Genomic DNA, 22,986 nt, shown 5'->3' with positions numbered 1-22,986 from the left:
TGAGCAGTCGTACACATCCGAGGGACCCAACAAGAGACAAGCCCATTTGTATTCCCAGAGTCAGGCCTGCCAAACTCTGTCCAACTTTGGTTTTTGAAGCAGCCCTGTAAGTTGGATCCAGTCCCTCTCCGTAGTAGTCCAAAAGCAGTCCTGCCCACCCAGTCACCAGGAGGGAGACATGCCCATCTGTGCCCCCAGAGGCAGGCCTGCAGAACTTGGTCCTGGCTGTGGACCCTACTGCAGACCTGTGACTTAGATCTAGGTATGCTCAGCTGCAGTCCAGGGCCAGTCCTGCCCACGAGGGACCTGTCCAGTGACTTGGCAGGTGCCACACCCACCCAAGTCCTTGGTAACAGGCTCACAGACTGTGGCCCATACTGTGGACCCAGCAACAGTGAATGTGTTTTCTTGTCAATCGCTTTTCTTTTTTTTCAACTTCCTTCTCAGAAACAAGAGTCTCATGGTTATCATCAAAAACTCTGGAAATAATAAATGCTGCAGAGGGTGTGGAGAAAAGGGAACCCTCTTGCACTGCTGGTGGGAATGTAAATTGATACAGCCACTATGGAGAACAGTATGGAGGTTCCTTAAAAAACTACAAATAGAACTACCATACAACCCTGCAATCCCACTACTGGGCATATACCCTGAGAAAACCATAATTCAAAAAGAGTCATGTACCAAAATGCTCATTGCAGCTCTATTTACGATAGCCAGGACATGGAAGCAACCTAACTGTCCATCAACAGATGAATGGATAAAGAAGATGTGGCACATATATACAATGGAATATTACTCAGCCATAAAAAGAAATGAAACTGAGTTATTTATAATGAGGTGGATAGACCTGGAGTCTGTCATACAGAGTGAAGTAAGTCAGAAGGAGAAAAACAAATACCGTATGCTAACACATATATATGGAATCTAAGAAAAAAAAATGTCATGAAGAGATTAGTGGTAGGACAGGAATAAAACACAGACCTACTAGAGCATGGACTTGAGGACATGGGGAGGGGGAAGGGTAAGCTGTGACGAAGTGAGAGAGTGGCAGGGACATATATGCACTACCAAATGTAAATTAGATAGCTAGTGGGAAGCTGCCGCATAGCACAGGGAGATCACCTCTGTGCTTTGTGACCATGAGAGGGGTGGGATAGGGAGGGTGGGAGGGAGGGAGACGCGAGAGGGAAGAGATATGGGAACATGTGTATATGTATAACTGATTCACTTTGTTGTAAAGGAGAAACTAACACACTATTGTAAAACAGTTATACTCCAATAAAGGTGTTAAAAAATAAAAAATAAATAATAATAATAATTACATAAACATAATGGTGTAATTAGCCTAATATTTATGCAAGTAATGTGATTTAATGTGGTTTCTTAAACATATCTAAAATTGGAAAGTACTTTTGCATATAATATTGAGCATCATAATAAACTTTGCTAACTACTTTATTACTAAAAAAAAAAAAAAAAAGTCTCATGGTTAAATGTGGAGTTATCGGGAAGAATAAAGGATGTGACAGAAGCCACCAGATACAATGGCTGGGACTATGTATTATCCCATGGGACACTCCCGATGAAGAACAACACCAGCTTCTGACACACACACAAGCCATGTTAATAAGTCACAAGGGGGAACATAATGAAGCAAATATGAAACAGCTAATATGAGGCTTGTAATGACTCCCCATTAGTAGCAAGGAAACACAGTTGGGTTTGGTAGAAGGAGAGTCCAAAAACATGATAAGGAATTATGAAAAACCCAAAGAACATGCTGTACTGGAGGAGTGTCCAGGTGGCCTGGACTCTGAGAGGAGATTTCTATGGCCCTCTGTAGACTGCCTCTTTTGCCTTTCTTCTCCCAGGACATTACAATTATTAGAGAAAACAAGAAGTTTCCTTCTCCAAACACACTGATTTAGTTTTCTAGGGCTGCCATAACAAAGTGCCACATACTGTGTGGCTTAAACAACAGAAATTTATTGCCTCATAGTTTTGGAGGCTAGAAGTCTGAGATCAAGGTGTGGCCAGGGTTGGTGCCTTCTGAGGCCGTGATGGAAGGAGCTGTTCTAGCCCTGCCTCCTCGGCTTATAGACAGCCGGCATCTTCTCTCTCTGTCTCTTCATATTGTCTTCTGTGTTTCTGTGTTCAAATTTCCCCTTAACATAAGGACATCAGTCACACTGGTTAGGGGCCACCCTAATGACCTCACTTTAACTTGATTACCTCTGTGAAGACCCTATCTTCAAATAAGGTCACATTCTGAGGTACTGATGGATAGGACTTCAACATATGAATTTTGGGGGAACACAATTCAACCCCTAACACACACCACGTTATTTCATGGCACTGTGCCTTGTACCGTGTACCTGGTGCAGGCCTATTCATCCTTTAAGACTTATCATTCCATCTGTGAAGGTGAACCCTAGCCCTGTCCTCCCCTCCCCACTTAACTACTCCCTCCTTGCCACCACTGACCTTGTATGTATTTCAATTAGAGCACTGTATCCTTTCAGATGTATTAAAAATTAGCAGAAAGAGACCACACACATATAAACTGGATTAATGCCATAGTTACTTAGCCAGGGGTACAGAAACTTATTGCCAGCATAGGCCACAAGAGGCAGTAGCAGCGGCAGAGCACTTCCCTTGCTCCTGGTACCTTAACAGAGGGGTACAGGTGCCAGTGACCCTGTCACTGCTGGGTAAGGTGTTGCCAGATTTAGAAAAACAGTCCAATTTTTGCTGCTCTTCCCCCTGCTTTTGGGGAAGGGTCATGTCACCATTCCAGAGGAATTCACACTAGTAACCTACACACTTGCATTTAAGGTGATGTTTACAAATACCAGGCTCTCCTGACTTCTGAACAAAATTCATTCTCAGCAATGATACAGCTTAATCCGAAGAAGAGAACATCATCATTGCTTAGAGCTCTCTAAACAACATTTCTGCTTCAGTCATGTCTCAGAAAGCCTGTTTTCCTGCAGCCCATCTGGACTCTGACTTAATGACCCTTCTGGGTGGACCCTCTGCTAAGAGTGGTCTGAGGAGCATGATCCCAAATCCATTTCTCACCAGCACCTACACCACACTGTTTAGAGGGCCTCTGTTTTCTATCTCCAGCGGGAGCACCTTGAGGTCAGGGACAACTTATTAACTAGCACAGTGCATGGAATACAGCAGATTCTTAAGATAGCGGTGAAAATGAACTGAATGAACGGTGGAAGTTGGAGTCATCCTCCTTCCCAACTGATAAGATGCCAGAGAAATGCTCAGCACACACCAACAACGTGGGGTTTCCTTGCTGACACTCATCCTGAGCCCTGCCATTTTCTTCCAGATGCCCTATCCCATCAATCACTTTTAGACACTTTCTAGAAACTCTCCTCATTCCACTTGGTATTCTTCTGGATCAAGGCCCTCCCTTCAATGAGTTAAGGCTTATTTGAAACAAACAAACAAACAAACAAAATATACACACATACACACACACACACACACACACACGCACAGCTTCTAAAAACAGGCATTTCCAGTGAGAAACAGTTGATTCTGTTTTCAATTTTGGCCGAGATGATGCTATCATTTAAGGGATAAATGGCAGTTTTCTTTTGTTTGGGCTTTTACTGTCAACCTCATCAGTAGACGGTTTCAGACAAGTAAGAAACACTTAAGTTAAAATGAAGTTAAAACCACAGAAGTCATCATCAGACATAGCAATAATGATTAAGTGGTTATCAAGCTTCACTTCTTAAACCAACTGCCCCTAAGGGTTTGATCAATGATGTATATGACTTGAGATTCTGCTGCAGTCATCGATTGGTATTATGGGAAATTTGATGGGGGGAAATGTGATTTTTCTACCCTAAGTAGAAATGTAAGCAGATAGGTTAGGGGGTCCCTAGAGAAAGAGAACCAGGAATGGATGGCTTTCTTGACATAAGAGAAGCCATTTTAGCCTAAGCCATTTTGTGATCTAAGCCTGGCCACAATGCTTGCCCTTGAACAGGTCTCAGTAACCAAGGATCTCAAGGGAACAAAGGAATGCAGGAACAGAGAAAAGACAGTCAAACAATAGGCAGTGATAAAGCAGAGTCCTAGTTCCTCCTCAAGGGATATACATAACATATCTTTGAGTTCTGCAGGAACTAAGGCCCCTACCCAGGTGGAGGACAGAAAGAGGATGTTGACCCTCCTGACCTCAATCAACTAAACTTGGACTCTGTTGACTTTTGCCCCCAATTCTATGCTGAATTTTCCTCTGCTCAAACCTCTTCAGGAATATGCATATACCTTTAGCTTAAAACTTCCCCAATTCTTGCTGTTGGGGAGTCACTGCTTTGGGAAAGATGCCCGGTATTCTCCTGACTTGCTGCAAGTAATAACAAATCCTTCCTTCTCCTGCACTTTGGCTTGGTTGTGTCTTTTGGCTCCACTCCCACCAAGAGGTGAACCCAGTTTTCGGGTAACAGGAAGTATAACCAAGATATCTCTTACTTCCCTCAATTACCCATGCCATGAAAATTATCTCACATGTTTGCCTAAAATCTTGTTCATTATTGTTGAAAATATCCTGTGTAAGGATTATATTTGGGAATAGTCTGTGAAATACTCCCTAGTAAACTGTTGGTGAAAGAATTTAAGTGGTGCTAGGAAAATTTATATGTTCATTAAACATTGTTGCAAATTAATTGAGGAATTAATTAGAGACTACTCTCTTTTCTATTCCCTTCAGGGGGATAAATCTCCTATAACTTAAGAGAAATTAGTTGTTTTATGTGTGAGAAGGTTTTACTCATACCACAGAAGTGACATGCTTACAAAAGCTCTATTTTCTAGAGCAAATATTGGGACAAATGGTCTGAAAATGGGGCAAACTACTTAAAAATAAGGCTGTCCTAAAGAAAAGAAAGGCCTAATTGCTTTACTTATGCAATTCATTTTCCTTTTCTTTGGCTTTGATAAAGGTGAGACAGGAGGGAAGGGGGCAGGGCACAACCGTTAAAAGAATGACACAGCCATTGAGGATACGACAAAAACTGGTTAGAACCAACTAGGCCCAAGATGGCAGAAGACACAACTCCCAGTAGACCTTGAGCCTCATTAGACGCTCACTGTAATACACTAGCATATGCCAAACAACACACCCACAGGTGCCATGACACTCTTGAGGGCCACCACAAAAGGCCAAAAAGTGGAAGTGCGTGGTGGCCCAATTCCTGGGAATCCCTGCCCCTTCCCCCAAATAGAATATCCCTCCCACTTGTTAGCCTATGAAATTATCCAGCCCCAAAAAACTAATAACCCTGGACTGCTTCTGAGACAACAGCATTCTGCCTATGGAATGTGTATCTCTCTAAATAAACTCTCTTTCACTTTACCTTGGCTCACTTTTGAATTCTTTCCTGTGTGAAGCCAAGGACCCTCACTTGGCAGCCCGTCCCAGGAACTCACCTGAAACCTGGGACATGACCATCCTCTTGCACCCCATTCTCCTGCAACAAAGGGAGGAATGAGGAACTCTAAGGAAAGGGAAATGTGATCTATGGGGAATTACTCTAGAGGCCAGCTTTGAAAGAAAGGAGACACAGCAATGACCCCCCTAAGCTGAAATCCCTATGACAAAGGTTAAAAGTAAATTTTTTCCTTCCCTTCCCTTTCCTTTCCTTCCTTCTTTCTTTCTTTTCCCTTGCAGTTTTATTGAGATATAATTGACAGGGCAATAATAAAGTCTACAGCATACTGATTTGACTTAACATACATCACGAAATGATGACAACAATAAGTTTAGTGAACATCCATCATCTCACCGATACAAAATAAAAAAAGTAAAAAGGATTTACTCTCAACAAATTTTACACATAACACACAGCAGTGTTAATTATATTAACCATGTTGCACATTACATCCCTAGTAATAATTTATCTTATAACTGGAAGTTTGTACCTTTTGATGATCTTCATCCAACTCCCCCTCTCCCCCACCCTCCTCTCTTTTTCTATAAATTTGGTCTGTTTTTTAAGTCTAATTGACCTACAGCACCATGTTAGTTCCTGGCGTACAACATAGTGATTTGAAATTTCTATACATTATAAAATGATCACCATCTTAAGTCTAGTTACCATCTGTCACATATCACAAAGATATCACATAGTTATTGACTATATTCCTCATTCTGTACATTAACCTTTGACTCATTTATTTTGTAACTGGAAGTCTGTACCTCTTAATCTCCCTATTTCACTTGAACAGTAAACTTTCAGAAAGTGGACATGGCTGTGTAACATTAGGTTGGAAAGACTTTGGAAACTGTGTGTATAGTGAGAAAGGTATACATGATCATTTAGATTTAGGTTGCTTTCAAAGTGTTGCCTTTAAAAATAATGTTTATTAATGTTTCACTTCAAAGTTTTAATAAAAAGTTATACTTTTAAGTAAAAAAAAAAAAAAATTGGGGAATAGAGTTGTGTGGGCAGCAGTCCCTGCTCTAATTCTATGGGCACAATACACAGCGAAACTAATAATATATATTTGTGGACCGGCTGACTGGAAGTTGGAATCATAAGGCTGAGGTATCACCGATGCAAGTTCACAGCATAATGAAACTGAAAGCTCATTTTAAAAGGTTTAACAGGCAAATGTAAAGTTTTTTACATTTGAACTTCACAGTTCATTTACTGTGAAGTGACAGTAAATGTTACAATCCATTATGAATCTGCATCAACCAGAAATTTTATCAAACCCTTCTCAAGCCTTTACTTCCAACTTTTACTACTTACGAGTATACTCAGGCCATTTTACAAATGCATACTGCTCTCTTCTCTTTGTTTTAAGGCAAGTGCTGCAAAATCAACTATCTTCCAGGGCCAAGTAAGTAATGAAAATAGGCAAGTGGGCTGAGTGGGGCGTATGGCAAATGGGAAGCATGTGCTCTGCATCTAAGGGGAGTATGTACTCCTCAGCTCAAGCCAGTTATCGTCCTATAGAAATGCAGGTCTAGTATGAGAAGATCTAATTTTTTTGAAGCTGAAAATCCACATTTTAATGCAAAACTTCCAATTTTTAAATGACAGTAACAATTTAAAAAAATCAAGCACTGTAGAGCAAACAAAATTTGTCCATGGCCAGACATGGTCTGTGGGCTCTTAGCATGGAAACTCCCTTCTTAGAAGGCCTCCTCCAGTTTCAAGGGGTGTCCATTATTTATGGCTGTGTAAGATTTGGTGAAAAGGTTCATGTTCTATTTAGCTGCCCTATCTATGCTTTTGTAAGCTTGGATGAAATTCTCCCTCAACTTTGATCTTTTCACTGGGCAGTCATAATTAGTTTTAGTTAATTAAACTCTTTCCAATAAATTTTGGACTTTATGAGTATGTGTGTGTATATACACACACACACATATACACGTAAGTTTGTGCAGAGGCAGAGAATTACATAGAATTATGCATGTGTTTCTTAACTTGTATATTTTGCTTTGACACCAAGGTGTCAATTTTCTGTCCTCCTATCAGTGGAAGATCAGAGGCAAATTCCTTATTCATGGTGGAGAAAAGTGCTACACAGGGGCTCCAAATCAGCAATGATTGCTATGTTGTTCCCAAGTTAGATCTCTTATTTTTCACATTGTATAAACGACTTGTTATAGACTGCTTCTCCACTAGACACATGCTAACTGTAACTTATTCATCTCTCTACTTTCCACACCTGGAAAAATATGTGGAATGTAGAAGTTGCTCAATAAATATTTATTTTACTGAAATGAACTAACCCACTGCATCAAAACTCCTTAAGTTTGTTCTCAACGCCTCTCGTCACACGATTTCAGCTTCACCTTCAGCTCATCCCCAAGGAGAACCTGGGTGATAACCAAACTGCTCTATTCTCCAACCTTGAAATATATTAAAACCTCTTTCCCTCTTTCTATACCTATGAAGTCTACTGGTTGCCGCAAATCCAATTTAAATCTTACTTTCCTTGCGAATCCCATTCTACTACAGTGAATCTGTTCCATATCCAAGAATCATAAACCACTTGTCATGCTCAGAAGAAACATCAGGACAATCCAATTCATTTGTTTCTACAGTAAATTTTGAAAAATTAGCCCTTGGAAAGCAGTGTCTGCCCCTATCAGTTTATAAAGATAGTGTACTTCTCCACGTTATGCCCAAAGAGGAAAACTAGGGTTACAAACTCAAAGGGCTGCAGAGGCCAGACAGGTTACATAAATGGACTAGTCCAATGTAAGAAAATCAGGAGCTGAACGACTATGGCAAAGTGGAATTCGAGTACCCCAGCCTTTCCCTTCACGAGGCAACACAGGGGCCAGAGTTCCCACACTTTCCTGTTTTTAACAGGCCCAAATTGTGTGAGCCAAACCAAACAGGTCTGTGGGCTGCCAGTCTTGACCTTGTGTATAATACACTATTTTCCTAGAGTTTAGAGACTGTTTCCAAATGAAACCGCAAGAGCATATGCATGAAAAAAAAATTGGAAGTCACTAGGCATACAAACACTAGGTCTAATAGGATCCAGTAAACTGCATTAAGTGAGTATTTTGTGATGCCTTGCCAAAACCCTAAGCTCTAAAAACACCTCAAAGAGAGCAACAGCTTTCCTTTGGAAAGTTTCATTAGTGGGACTTTACACAGAGACTGAAATCTTAATCACATTGGTTGTATCTTATATACACGTTTGAATAAGGGGTGGTTTGGTTCTTCCAGAAAGACCAGAAACCAGAAAGGCTGCAATGGGTTTTCACCAAACTATACTGGTCTAGAAACATGACACTCTTTCTTAACAGAAACAAACACACATTCACATAATTCAAAACATCTCAGTGGAATCAGAATAAAAGAGGGTACTAAAGTGAATTTTGACCATTTATTTTATCAAGGGCTAACTGTTGTTTTTTTCCTTTCTGTCCCACACTTCTTCTTTTGGAAATTGTTTGTCTCTAGAAATACGTATTTCTGCTGAGGCTGTCAATCAAACGGTTCTATGAATGGGCACAGAATCTAACCTGGCCAATGAAAAAAATCCCATTTCCTGGCTGTAATAGTTGGTCCAAAAGTATGCATGACTTAAGTCAGGCCAATGAAAGATCTTATTTCAGAGATAAGGATGTTGGGACGAGGTGAGACGGTAAACTGTAGGGACCATGTAGTCCTGGATCTCCCAATACAGAACATGCGGAGAGACTTCCTACCAACACACATGAAGATATCACTTCAAAGTGATGAAAAGAGATTCCTGATAACTATCATCTGGACACAGATCCAATCACCACTGAGGCTACTGCAAACACTGACCAATACGTAAATTTTGTAACTTGACTAAGTGTGATTTGGGTTCCTGTAAATTACATTTGAGTGCCTTGACTAACACAAGAAACATTTGTGGTTCCTATTTTTATTTAAGTAGAACATGGACCCAATAAATCAATTTCAGAAACAGGCAGCTGAATTGTACGACTGCTTTCTGGCTCAAAATATATTTATAATTCACATTTTATGTTCTATCCATTTAAATCCAGTAATGTCAGCAAATAAACAGTTTTATACTCCCATTCAAGTACTATGATTTTTGTACTCATAATTATATCAGTAATGCCATATTCAGTACCAAAAATCTAGAAACTACAAAAAAGCATAAAAAGGGACTAATTTCAAAAGTTAGGATTAAATTAACATGTCAGACGTTTCTTTCCACACATTCATGTAGATTCTATTTTTTTTTTTTTTTTTCCCGTTGCGGAGCACAGGCTCCGGACGCGCAGGCTCAGCGGCCATGGCTCACGGGCCCAGCCGCTCCGCGGCATGTGGGATCTTCCCAGACCGGGGCGCGAACCCGGTTCCCCTGCATCGGCAGGCGGACGCGCAACCACTGCGCCACCAGGGAAGCCCCATTCATGTAGATTCTTGAACACATATGTTGAATTTGATAATCTGTTGGGAACTACTTTCAGTATTTAAGAATTTAAGAATAAAAGGTGTGTCTACATGTGTATGCAGTGAATCCCTGGTAAAGTATTCATTTATGGTAGAATATAGAACCTTTGCATTTATCTTCTACAAGGAGTACTTTAGGAACTCTGATTTAGCTGAAAATGCAGGATGAAGAGATTGCAGTTACAATGTTAAATTCCCTTAGGTCGTGTGAAACTGTCTTCCAGTTTACATTAGAATTCATTTTGCTTGTGAGGGCAGAAAGCGTGCTCACCTCCTCGTTCTCAATCTTGAGCGTGGCGAGTCGGGACTGCAGCTGCTGGTACCTGAGCATAAGCTCTGCCTGGACCGGCTGCTGTGCGCTGACCTGACACACCTGATGGGGAATCAGAAACCACAGTTACAACAGGGAGAGGTCCAGCCAGCCTCCAGGTGCACAGTTCTCCCATTTAAAGGCTGCGGGAATCAGGCGGATCCCCTCAAGATTCCAATTACATATTTTACTTTTAACAGCTACCTCAAAACTTCAATCTTAAATATGAACTTGTTATGTAAGTGGCAAGAGCAGGATGCAGCTGCTTGGTCTGGATATGGCTGGGAAGAAAGCAGCGATAGGAAGCATCCCTCTAAGAATGTGGCGGTTGCTGGAGATGGAGCTCTGATGCTGCCGTCTACCCGTGGAATAAGTATTGCGCAGAGTGTGACGGATGATCCAAGTGTACGGTCATGCAGGCCTACTTTGGTAGGGCAGGCAGCAGAGCCTGCTGGTTACAGTCAGCTGGGTGATGACAGTGAGTTACTAAACCTCAGCTTCCTTATCTGTAAAATGGGGATAGTAAGAGTACCTATGCCATAGGGCTGTGGTGGGCATGAAAGGGGATGATGTACATAAAGCACTTAGAACACTGCCTGGCACACAGTGAAAACTCAGAAAAAGTGAATAACTGTTTTCTGTATCTTTCAACCATGGCTTGTCTTGCCAATTTTCAGCCAAATCATGTGATTCACCATGAAACTGAGGAAGCCACTTGTCTTAGGCTTTGGTAGAAAGATATTTTGGCCATGATCTCAGTTATGGATAAGGTCAAAATTAGAGCTTTTTAATTATATTAAAATCAGACTAGAAATGAACAATTTCTTTTCATCTTCCTCATCACAGAAATGGTCTCAGCAAATGAGAGTTTCCTTTTATGGAGTCTCCAAGACATCATAGAGATTATTGCTTCCTGGCAGAACTGGCCATAAAAAAGGGCAAGAGACTTACTATATTAAAATAATAATACTTAAAAAAAAGTAACAACTTTTAACCCAACTGAAATCACTTGTTTGTGACATTTTATCATTCTGTGTTTAACACATCCATCCATAACTGAAAGATTAAAACCATTTGGTTTTAGAAACATAACTCTGGGTGGGATAAGCCACTCGCCTGTCAAATTCATGTGCTATTGGCATAAAGATTGCTTACCATTTTTAATCAAGTAATTCACTCTATCAAATCAAGCAAAAATAAAATTAGGCTAGAAATATATCAGGTACATACATATACATCTTATAAGTCTTAACATTAGGTATTTCAGAAAAAATATGACATTAAAGAAGAAATCTGCCATGGAAATTATAAGTACGTCTATTTTTAAAAACATACTGTCACCACAATAAGCTAAAATTGAGTTTTTAATCTACGAGTACTGTTTTGCACAGCTGGGACACCAAATGCTATAGAGCATGCTCCATTATTGGTTCTTCTTGTTTCCCCCTGTTCACAGACAATAAATATACCACTGTAACTCATAAATGGTTTAAATGGATATTTTCCCTTGCATAAAATAGGATAGAAAGCTAAACTCATATAAAGAACCTAAGATATAATACATCCTTTCTAATGCTCGTTTTACCAGTTTGGAGATAACTTGAGTCTTAAAAAAATGTTTTGTATATTTTTTCCTCTCTTCCATTTTCCTGCCATTTATAATTATTTTTCTTTACAGAGATCTTTAAATCAGGATTATAAGAAGTCTTCAGACAGATTCTATTGGGCCAACAAAATGCTTTGTTTTGAACTTAAATTTGAATGTCTTGAGGTGGAGAAAGAATTCTTTAACTATCCTGCAACAGTTTAGTGCTTACACCCAGGTGAGTTTGTACCTCTATTTCTTTGGCCTCTGGAGGCATTAGAGTGTTTGACCATTGCTTTAAAAGGTGGTAGTGGCTGATTGTTGAGTATTATGCTAAGATCCCATGCAAAGGCAGCCATGAGAAGACAACTGGGAATTTTTACAGCTGCTGGGTACAGCAGGGGAAGAGTAATATAAGTTAAGAGACAATTCATTAGTTTTAAAATAATCAATTACTGACCTCATCACCCATGTGAGACTGAAACTCAAACTTCATTGGTGGACAGAACGCAGCAGGGTACATCTCCATGAATCTCTGCTTATCACTCCTGGGCTCCAAATTGTCAACTGCATTCTCAATAATGTCTAAGCCTTCGTGTCTGGAGGTTTCAAGGTTATACTCCGCAGAGAGATATGTTCTCAGGGCTCTGTTTAGACTTGCATGGTAGCCAAGATCACAGCACTTAAAAAGTAAAAGAACACCACATATAAAAATTAACTCAAAATGGATCACAACTTAAATGTGACAGCTAGAACCATAAAATTCTTAGGAGCAAACCTTCATTACCTTGCATTAGGCATTCGTTTTTTGGATATAGTATCAAAAGCACAAGCAACAAAAGAAAAAATAAATTGGGTTTCATCGAATTTGAAGACTTTTGTGCTTCAAAGGGCACTATCAAGTAAAAAGATAACCCACATCATGGGAAAAATATTTTGCAAATCATGTTATCTGATAAGGAATTTGTATCTAGAATATATAAAGAACTCTGGCAACTCAATAATAAATAGACATATAGCCCAATTAAAAAAATGGGCAATGGATCTGCTAGGTATTTCTTAAAAAATACATATACAAATTGTCAATAAGCATATGAAAAGATGCTCAACATCATTTGTCATCAGGGAAATGCAAATCAAAACCACAATGTGATACCACTAGGATGGCTAAAATAAAAAAGGTAATAACAAGGATTGGGGAGGATGTGGAGAAACTAGAACCCTCATACACTGTAGATGGGAATGTAAAATGTTGCAGTCACTTTGGAAAAGAACCTGGCAGTTTGTCAAAAGGTTAAACATATGACTTGGCAATTCCATTCCTAGGAATATATAAAAAAGAGATAAAACTTGTACATGAATGTTTCTAGCAGTATTATTAATAGCTGAAAAGTGGAAACTAAGTATCCATCAATAAATGAATAAACATTTTCAGCCATAAAAAGGAATGAATTACTGATACATGCTACAACATGGGTCAGCCACACATTGTATGACTCCATTTATATGAATATCCAGAATAGGCAAATTTATAGAGACAGAAGGTAGATTAGTGGTTGCCTAGGGCTGGGGGATGAAGGAATTAGGAAGTAATGGGTAAGGGGTGCAGGATTTTTCGGAGTAATGAAAATGTTCTAAATTTGATTGTGGCAACATATACACAACACTGTGGATATAATAAAAGCCAACTGTGGATTTTTAATGGGTTAAATGTATGGTATGTGAATAATATCTCAATAAAGCTATTAAAAATAAAAGAAGCAAAATCAAATACAGGAAAGAAATAATGAAAAACTAGCTTTCAAGTTTGTTCACGCATACTGAGATTGATACAATGATCTACTGTAATCCTTCTAGGATGCAAACATACTAACTGTAATATTGTGATGTTTGTATAATTTACTGAAGACAACAATAATCTGTACTCTTTCAGAAATGGGAAAAGCAGGTTTGAATCTGCCAAAATAGCCCAGGAATGCCTTCTTTCTTATCTCTAGAATAACATTTTTCAATAAGAAATGACTGCCAAAGTCCTTTTATCAGAGATAGAATTTTGTTTAGTATTCCCAGGAATACAAGGGCTTTGGGCTTCAATCTTCACTATCTTTAATTTGTATTTATTTATTCATATTGCATTTTAAGAGAATATAATTTTAAAAACAGTGTAACTCTGGATACTAGTCAGTTATAAATTACTGACAGAATTTTAAATTTGTACATAAAAGCAATATAAATCTCTTAAAGAGAAAACAAGTGGTTTTAAAGGTACAAAATCAGGTCATCCCTATATTGTTCTAATGAAGTTCAATCAATTCAATTTGATTCAATTCAACTCAGCTCACTAATTGGCCATCTATAGATGCCTGGGCATTTGCTAGGCTCCAGGAATATGAAAACCGGAACACAGTAAAATATAATCTCCATTCTCAAGGAATTCAAGTATAAGTTGTTCATCAGTTTGCTACTAAAAGAGTAGTAGAAGGGTGCAAAGGACACAACTTGTCTTATGTTTTATGAAGGTACAGATTTAATCACTGACCTGTCCTTAGAAATGCCAACACATTTAATTCCACCCTCACCCTCCAATTTCATAATGCTTAAATTTGGGATTTTTACATAAACATATTATAAAATCTTAGTTTTCAAAGTGTGGTCTGTGGACCAGCAGCAAATGCAGACTCTTGGGCCCCACCCCTGACCCACTGAATTAGAATCTGAAGCTAAAAAAGAAATACGCACGTTGATTCATATACACACTAAAGTTTGAGAAGCACTGCACTAAAACAATCAAGTAAAAGGGTCTTGAACCCTGTCCTTTAGGGGTGCCATTTCTCCAAATAGGTCAGAGAATCAACTTGATTAAAGATTACTTGATTTAAAAAAGCAGACAGGGCTTCCCTGGTGGCGCAGTGGTTGAGAGTCTGCCTGCCAATGCAGGGGACACGGGTTCGTGCCCCGGTCCGGGAAGATCCCACATGCCGCGGAGCAGCTGGGCCTGTGAGCCATGGCCACTGAGCCTGTGCGTCCGGAGCCTGTGCTCTGCAACGGGAGAGGCCACACAAAGAGAGGCCCGCGTACCACAAAAAAAAAAAAAAAAAAAAAAAAGCAGACAGTAGCTGCCACATCACAATTACAAATATAAGCAAAACATAGTTGCGAGATGCAGCAATCAGTCTCTGCATTAATACATTTCCCGTGGAATCAGCTGCACTCAAATACAGAGACTCATTTTCAGTTAATTAAAAAATTCTAGCCTCAGATGAGCAAAGTCCTCTTTTATTCCTCTTACTCCTCGAAATCCATAATGGTTCTGTGTAACAACTTTATACACCTCAGAGGGACTGAAAAATTATTCTTTCAACAACACCTCATCTTATGAAAACATAAATTTGTGAAGGAAATGGCCTCATTTCTTTGAGATGTACCAGTGCTTCAAAACACCCTAGTATTTTGAAAGAAGGCAGATTCAACTTGATTATAATGAAGCAGATCACACAAGCTCCTTTACTTTATGAGTACTGATCCCAATGGGACTTAATAGAAAATTGATATTGAGAGGAAACAACCCAGAGAAAAGCCTTTTCTTCCCCCCAACAAAAACCAAGTCTCTTTTCAACTTAAAAGAGAAAGGAAAAAAGAGAAGAAGAATGAAGGAAAAAGAGGAAGAAAAAGAAAGAAGTTCAACCCCAACTATCCACTTGAATTACAGCTCTGAAAAATACATACCAAATTTTCATTACTTCCAGACTTAGTTCACTCCTCATATTTCTAAGTTTGGCTTCTTTGGGGAGTAAATGTCAAGATTTCAAAAGTACCAGTGATGTTTCCACACCCAGTTCAGCCAGGCAAATTTGTTGGGTCTGGTCCCAGTAAGACACCCCTTATTTCACTGTTGTTTCCGAATAATTTGGGGAGAAGCATGCATGTGGCTTAGTAATCAACCCAGGGGCCTCCCTGGGTGTCTTCTGGACTTTGAGAACTTAGGAGATTTCTGTGATGAGCTTTGATGGAAAATTTCCTTCTCTGACCTCTACCAATACTTTCCAGTCTGTGAGGTCATGTAACTGGCATGATTTTGTTACTTGTGATATGCAGCTTTTTCTACACTGTAGGCTTTTTAACCATCCAGAATTTTAAAAGAAACAAGAAACAGCAATAAAATTCTTATTCAAGGTCTCCTGAGACAGCAAGACCTGTCACAGTCATTTTTTTTTTTTCTAAACTGGAAGCTAAAATGACACTGGATATGTTAAGATCCAAGATACTTGGTTAAAAGGCCTAAAGTGATTCTATGGAGCTTATGAATTATTAATGACAATACGAAGAGCCAGCTTCTACACAAAGAGTTGAATTATAACCCAAGTGTCCAAGTGCATTTAATGATGAAAATACATAAGGAACCAATAAAATATTTCATGAAAACAAAATAGTGTTGTTCTGATGGATGAAAAACTCTGAATGGATATATTAAATTATGGATTAAAGCTGGGGAAGGAAAGACTGTTAGAAGTCGAAGGCTGTATATATTTTTTTAATATCCTAAGAGTTGCCAAGATAGATTCCACTAGGCATTAGTCTGTATCACCACAGTAAGGCTAATTTCCTTAGGCAAAAGTGTTGCAAATAGCATAAAAAAATGAAGATGAAACCTACGTACTGAGGCCAGTGACAAATACTTTTTCTTGTCCCAAAGGCTGAGAGATTGGTTCAAGTATACTTGGTGGGTATAATGTCAGGATGTCAGGTATAACTGGATCATAGCTGTTCAGGGAGACAACTTTTATTTTTTTGAAATAAACTCCATGACATGAGAAGCCCTAGTGGGGCAGAAGTTTGGACTTAGATGGGATTACCATAATGGAAAACAAGTCCTACATACATGCTTCCAGAACAGTAACAGCCAATGTCATTTGCAGGGCAGTCCAGGAAGTGGCTGGAAGGCAGCCCCAAGCCTGTATGTTACTCCAGAATTAAGTGGTTGTCATGAGAATGGAGAGGGAAGAACTCCTGCAGAAGTATTGTCTTAACTTCATCACTCCTGCCTCTGTCTGAGAAGCTTCCATGATCTTTTCTTGTGGGTCCTATCTCTGGCTTTAATAAGTTTGGCTTTGACCATTCCAGAACCATGGATATTGTGTAAAGACTCAGTCTGCCCCTTCTTTTCAGTCTTTCTGAAAAATAGTGCAACCCAAGCAAACTGAACTGCAAAATACAGCTTTCACATGACCATGGGTAGCTTTCAAAGACCAGAAATAGACACTCTCAGAGCTTTTACAGTAGATGACAAGGAAGAAAGTTGATTTCTCCTGTGTAAGTATCTTTGTCCTTCACTAATTTCTTCTCTAGCTATTCAGTACCTCAGGCAAGATACCACAAACACATTTTGTGAGACTGAGGCATCTTGTGGAATTGAACTGTATGTCTAAACTACAGGCAACTTTTACACACCCGCTTTCACCTCTGGGTTCCTGATGGTCCACAGCTGACAATTTAGCTTTTGCTGCTACTTTAACTGCGGCTGAGCATTTAGCCAAACTTGTTTTGAGTTTCTCTTTAGCATGGAAAAGGTCAAAATGGTACATCTGTGTGATACGAATGGATACAAAGTAGGAAACTGGAGAAGGAGAACAGAGGTTGCATATGCCTGAGCCAATGAGTAGGCTGAATAATCTTTTGTTGCCTAGTACAGCTCTCACCCACAGGGGCAATCATTTCCTTCAGAAGAGCTGCTACTGGACTCATTTTTTCCCAGGCCAAATCTCTGTAACTACCCTGAATCAAATCACAAGAGAGGAGAGAGAACAATAAACCAAGCCTCAATTAATACAGGTCAGGTGATACATGCTATGAAGAAAAAACTCAGAGGAACAGGGAGTGCTAGGGGGAAGGGCATTGCTTCTTTATACAGGGCAGCCCAGTGCCACATGAATGAAAAGGAGGAGTATTGTAAAGCTCTGGAAGAAAGAGTGCTCTAGACAAAAATGAGAAAGGCCCCAGGCAAGAAAAAGCTTAGTGGGTCTGGGTAAGAGAAAGGCCTGTGTACCTGAAGCACGGTGACTAAGGGGAAAGTTGCAGGAGATGACACTGAGAGGCAGGTGGGTGCCAGTTCACATAGCGTCTTGGTGAATAGTTTGGATTTTATTCTAATGGAGAGTTTTAAATAGGGATTACAGGTCTGATTTATCTTTTTTAATACTTTGGTTGCTTGGGAAGAGAATGAATTATTGATTGGAAGGTCTTAGTGCTAAGTTGGACATCTTAGGAAGCTGTTGCTTCCTAAGTGCAGGCAAGAGATGAAGAGGCTTTGTCTCAGAGACTGAGAGTGCAAGTAGTGAGAAATACCAAGGTTTGGGATATTCTGGATGTAGAGATGATAAGATATGCTGATGCGTTTATATGTGGGGAATGAGAGAACTGGGTTTTTGGCTTGGGCAACTGGGTGGAAAGTGGTACCATTTTCTGAGATGTAAACAATGGATAAAGAAAAAGTTGTTACATATGTGAAGGATAATGATGACAGTAGGGGCAAATGTTCAAGGTGTCTACAGACATCTGGTTAGAGATGTCCAGGAGGCAGTGGATATGCAAATCTGAAGCCCAGGAATATGATCAAGCCTGGTGAAAAAAAATCTAGGAACAATTAGATAGTACTTAAGGCAAGGGACCAAGAGAAAAAAAAACAAAGGATCGTGCCTTAGGCAACTTTCAACATTCAAAGGTACAGCCAAGATGGAAAAGCGGAAAAGCAAGCACTGGAGCCTGAGAAAGTGCAGCCTATACAGCAGGTGGGAACCAGGTGGATGCAGTTTCTTTAACAAAGGCCCATAGCATCTCCATTGGAAGGAATGTTTAAAGCCATCCACTTCGGTCATCCAACTCATTTCAGTTTTTAAATACCCTTTCTTCCATGAAGGGATAAAAACACGCATACATCAGTTTACATGATAACTACACTGTCCTAACCCATCTAACATCATCTCTTTATAATCTTCCTAATAAGAGTTCAGGCCTAATGGAGACTACAATATTAAAATTTGGCAGGTTTTCATGGATAAATTTTAATACTATTATGTAGTGGGGGAAAAGTCAAACTAATTAAGAAAAATCTGAACTCTGAATAAAATGCTTTTTAATTAAAAATATGTCCCTAGAGACAGAAGGATAGCTGATTACTTAGAAATGATAAAATAAACATGGCATGTGGTATACGATGTAACCTAACTTCAATCTTACTCTGTAGAAATGGCTAATAAAACACATGACAGAAATCTCTACCAAGAAAATTAGCTGGAATAGGGGATTTTCTATGGCAATATTCCATAATAGTAACAAAGATTTATCCTTCAAGCTTCAAAGTGACCTGCAAACTTTTACAGGGAGTAATTGGAGACGGTGAAACTGTACTGTAAGGATGACAAATACTTTATTATTATAGGGCAGGTGCTCAGGGACAAAGCACTAATAGAATCTTACTGTTGAGGATTTTGTTTCTCTGACTACCTTTTGAGGGTGGGTAGGTGTGGAACTGGACTGAAAGAGGTTATATTACCAGTTCTGCAATCTTAAAACCAGTTGGTTTAAGAATTTCAGATATACAGAGTAGTGAATAGATTATAGATCAGAGATTCCTAGCATTAAGACTTGTACTCTCCCCAACTCTTTTCTCTTAGCAAATCATAATCACTTGAAAATTTCGGCAACCACAAATATATTTGTTGCCTGTATGATTTTTCTTCTTGTTGTAATACATCCTAATTTTAATGGAATAATAGTTATGGTCTCTTCTGCACTTAATGTTGGTAATATTTAATGATAAAAGATACAAAATCTATTATTTACAAAACTACAATCTATTTTACCCTATAATTATGCCTTTATTCTCCCAAACCAATTAAATTTCCTTTGGCCAATACTTGCAATTCATATTAATTTTTTAGAATGACATAATAAAAACCTCACTGTGAAATTAACTTTGTTCACTTCCCACCTGATTCCAAAGTAAGAGACTGTTACTCTACAAACTAAAATTTACTTAGAACTTTCTTCAGAGACAGAGGAAAAGCCATCTCAACAATCTTCTGCTTAAGTGACACTCTGGATTAACTAATACTCAGTTCATTTTATAAAGCAGAGGTTGGCCAACTATGTGGCCTGTGAACAAAATCCAACCCATGGCCTGATATGATAAATGAAGTTTGACTGCCACATAACCATATCCATTTGCTTACTTACTATGGCTACTTCTGCCCTAGAGTTGAGTAGGTACAGAGACTATAACGCTCACAAAGCCTAAAATATTTACTACCTGGCCTTTTACAGAGAAAGTTTGTCAACTTCTGCTCTAAAGCATAGTGACCAATACCAATGCACTGTGAATATACACAGTTAATAGGCCCTGTCTAATACTCCTGTACATTTCTGCTCTAACAATTCGTCTGTATGCTTTCAAGAGTTGATTGTACACGGACTTGCCTGGTGGCTCAGTGGTTAAGAATCCTCCTGCCAATGCAGGAGACACGGGTTTGAGACCTGGTCTGGGAAGATCCCACATGCCGTGGAGCAAATAAGCCCGTGCACCACAACTACTGAGCCTGTGCTCTAGAGCCCGCGACCCACAACTACTGAGCCCATGGCCACAACTACTGAAACCTGTGTGCCTAGAGCCTGTGCTCTGCAACAAGAGAAGCCTCCGCAATGAGAAGCCTGCGCATTGCAACAAAGAGTAGCCCCCGCTCGCCGCAACTAGAGAAAGCTCACACGCAGCAACGAAGACCCAACACAGCAAAAATAAATAAAATAAATTTATATATAAAAAAAGACCTGATTGTATAATATCTGTGCCATTTATATTTATTATAATTTAATTAAATATTAAATAAACTGATAAAATAATTGAGAAAGGAGCTGTTGGAAGATTTAAGAGTAAACAAAATTGTTATCAAATTAGGCACAATTGCCAACTGTGCAAGACTGTGAAAACATTGTGTATATCCAAAATATTTTTTCTTGTGTGTTAAAAAAAAACTTAAAAGTAGAAATCATAGATAATACACAGTGGGTGTGGTTGTACATAGGAAGCCTGACTATTCAAAATTCTATACAAAAAGATTAATAATAATTTAAAGATTAGCAAATTCGAGTACATTGGTATACTTTAGATTAAAATATTTAAGGCATGGTTTTAATAATTTTTTATAACTCTCTGCTTTTTCCATTTCTAAATATAAAACATGCCAAACTTACAGATAGTTGCAAAATATATACAGTCGGCCCTCCATATCCGCAGGTTCCACATCCATGGATATGAAGGACCGACTGACTTTAAGGGACTTAAGCATCCTTGGTTTTTGAAGGATGCTCCTGGAACCAATTACCTGTGGATACGAGGGACAACTGCATACTTTTAAATAAATAAAATATTACAGGTATTTCATAAGTCCTCTAACCCTGCCAATTGCAACCCCCTCCCTTCTCCCTAAAGATAACTCAGTATCTGGAGTATCCAAACTAACATTGATAGGTAAAGGTGAAGTTTAACTAAAACAGATAAAATTGGAATTATTAAATAAAAAAAAAATTAGATCACCTCCAAATCTATAGGAAAGACTTGAACTAATCTATCAAATTGCTGAAGTATTAGTTTTTAGACCTGTAGTCGTTAACAAAAGAGGATTCCATTAAATAGGGTGTCAGTGATATATATGTAAATTTATACTCTGAAGTGCCTGAAAATATTTTCTTAAATTATCATTCCTGTTTAATTTACATTATTAATTTGTACTCTAAGAAGGCATTTTGCTGACCAAAAGTAAATTATCGCCCAGATGTTGCTGAGTTCCAAATTAGTAGATTTTCAATTTAACAAAATCCAAGTTCAGGAGGTTTTAGAATATCCATAGTTTGTTGCAAGGGAAAAACCTTAACTATATATGATGAAGGAATCAGCTATATCACCATAAGCTAGTGATCAATTTCAGTAACACTATCAGTGGGCCAAACATACGTTGTTACATACCTACATAAGACACAGCAATACCACCCATGGTGTATTCCATTGCAAAGTGCTTAACTTGAATCCATAAAGCCTTTATATAGTGTTTGCTTTGTAGGAAATATAAGGGATAGAGAAATGGGCTAAATAAAAACACAACAAATTATCAGACAAATTGAGAAGCTGAGATTTTCTCAGGAACTCCTGTCTCCGCAACAACTGTCTCTTTAACAAGGGACTTGGCTGGATAAAAAAAGACTAAAGGGACACATCACACAGATGCAACGTATGATCCTAAATTGGATCTAGTCTAGACATACCAGCTGAGAAACATTTTTTTGGGGGGGGGTCACAAATGGGAATGTAGCGGTTATTAGACGAGATGAAATTTTTCTGAAATGGAAGGATGGGAGATGAACTACTGAAAAAAGGTAGTTAAAAAGCTATATGTAAAACGTGATTTCATACTCTCTGGTCTAAAAATGTGTGTGTGGACACAGAAAAAGTACATTTTAACAGTGACGATCTCAGGTGGTAAGAATGTGATCATTTTATTTTTGTTTGTAGTATTTTCTAGATTTCTACAATGTAAATGTACTGCTTCTATAATAAGACTAGTTTTAAAACAAATTCTATGGAAAATTTATATGACTTTTTTATATCAATAGATCCATTCATCATCATGTATGATAGAAAAATTTTAAGAAAAGAGAGATACTGACTTGCGTAGAAACCAAGAGAAACTGGAGATTTGTATAAAAAAGGTCTCAACTTGAATTTTTTGACTATTTATAATGCTTTGATTTAATCAAGATACATTTAGTATCTTCCATGTCATTTCACAAATAAAATGTTCTTGATGCTGTCTTAAGTGTCTTAAGACAGCATTAAAAATGTTGTCTTGGGCTTCCCTGGTGGTGCAGTGGTTGAGAGTCCGCCTGCCGATGCAGGGGACACGGGTTCGTGCTTCGGTCTGGGAAGATCCCACATGCCGCGGAGCGGCTGGGCCCGTGAGCCATGGCCGCTGAGCCTGCGCGTCCGGAGCCTGTGCTCCGCAACGCGAGAGGCCACAACAGTGAAAAAAAAAATGTTGTCTTAACTTTCTCTCACTAGAGGTATAATAATTATTATACCTTCTAATAATTAT

At 38.8% G+C, this 22,986-nt stretch overlaps 1 protein-coding gene across 3 annotated transcripts in view; it reads right to left on the bottom strand.

Moving 5' to 3' along the window:
• The window catches only part of SRGAP1 (SLIT-ROBO Rho GTPase activating protein 1), a 270,945-nt gene that overhangs the window by 62,930 nt on the left and 185,029 nt on the right, over positions 1 to 22,986 (bottom strand). For all 3 annotated transcript variants that reach the window (XM_028490343.2, XM_024122891.3, XM_024122892.3), the window contains exons 7-8: positions 12,309 to 12,530; positions 10,225 to 10,326 (exon numbers count right to left, since the gene is read on the bottom strand). In XM_028490343.2, the coding sequence (XP_028346144.1) occupies positions 10,225 to 10,326; positions 12,309 to 12,530 (324 nt within the window). The remainder of the gene's footprint in view (positions 1 to 10,224; positions 10,327 to 12,308; positions 12,531 to 22,986) is intronic.

Source organism: Physeter macrocephalus, chromosome 6 (genome assembly GCF_002837175.3).
Source record: "Physeter macrocephalus isolate SW-GA chromosome 6, ASM283717v5, whole genome shotgun sequence".
In the NCBI taxonomy this organism is placed as follows: domain Eukaryota; kingdom Metazoa; phylum Chordata; class Mammalia; order Artiodactyla; family Physeteridae; genus Physeter; species Physeter macrocephalus.
Note: the sequence above shows the minus strand (reverse complement) of the source record. Positions and strands in the feature narration are given on the sequence as shown.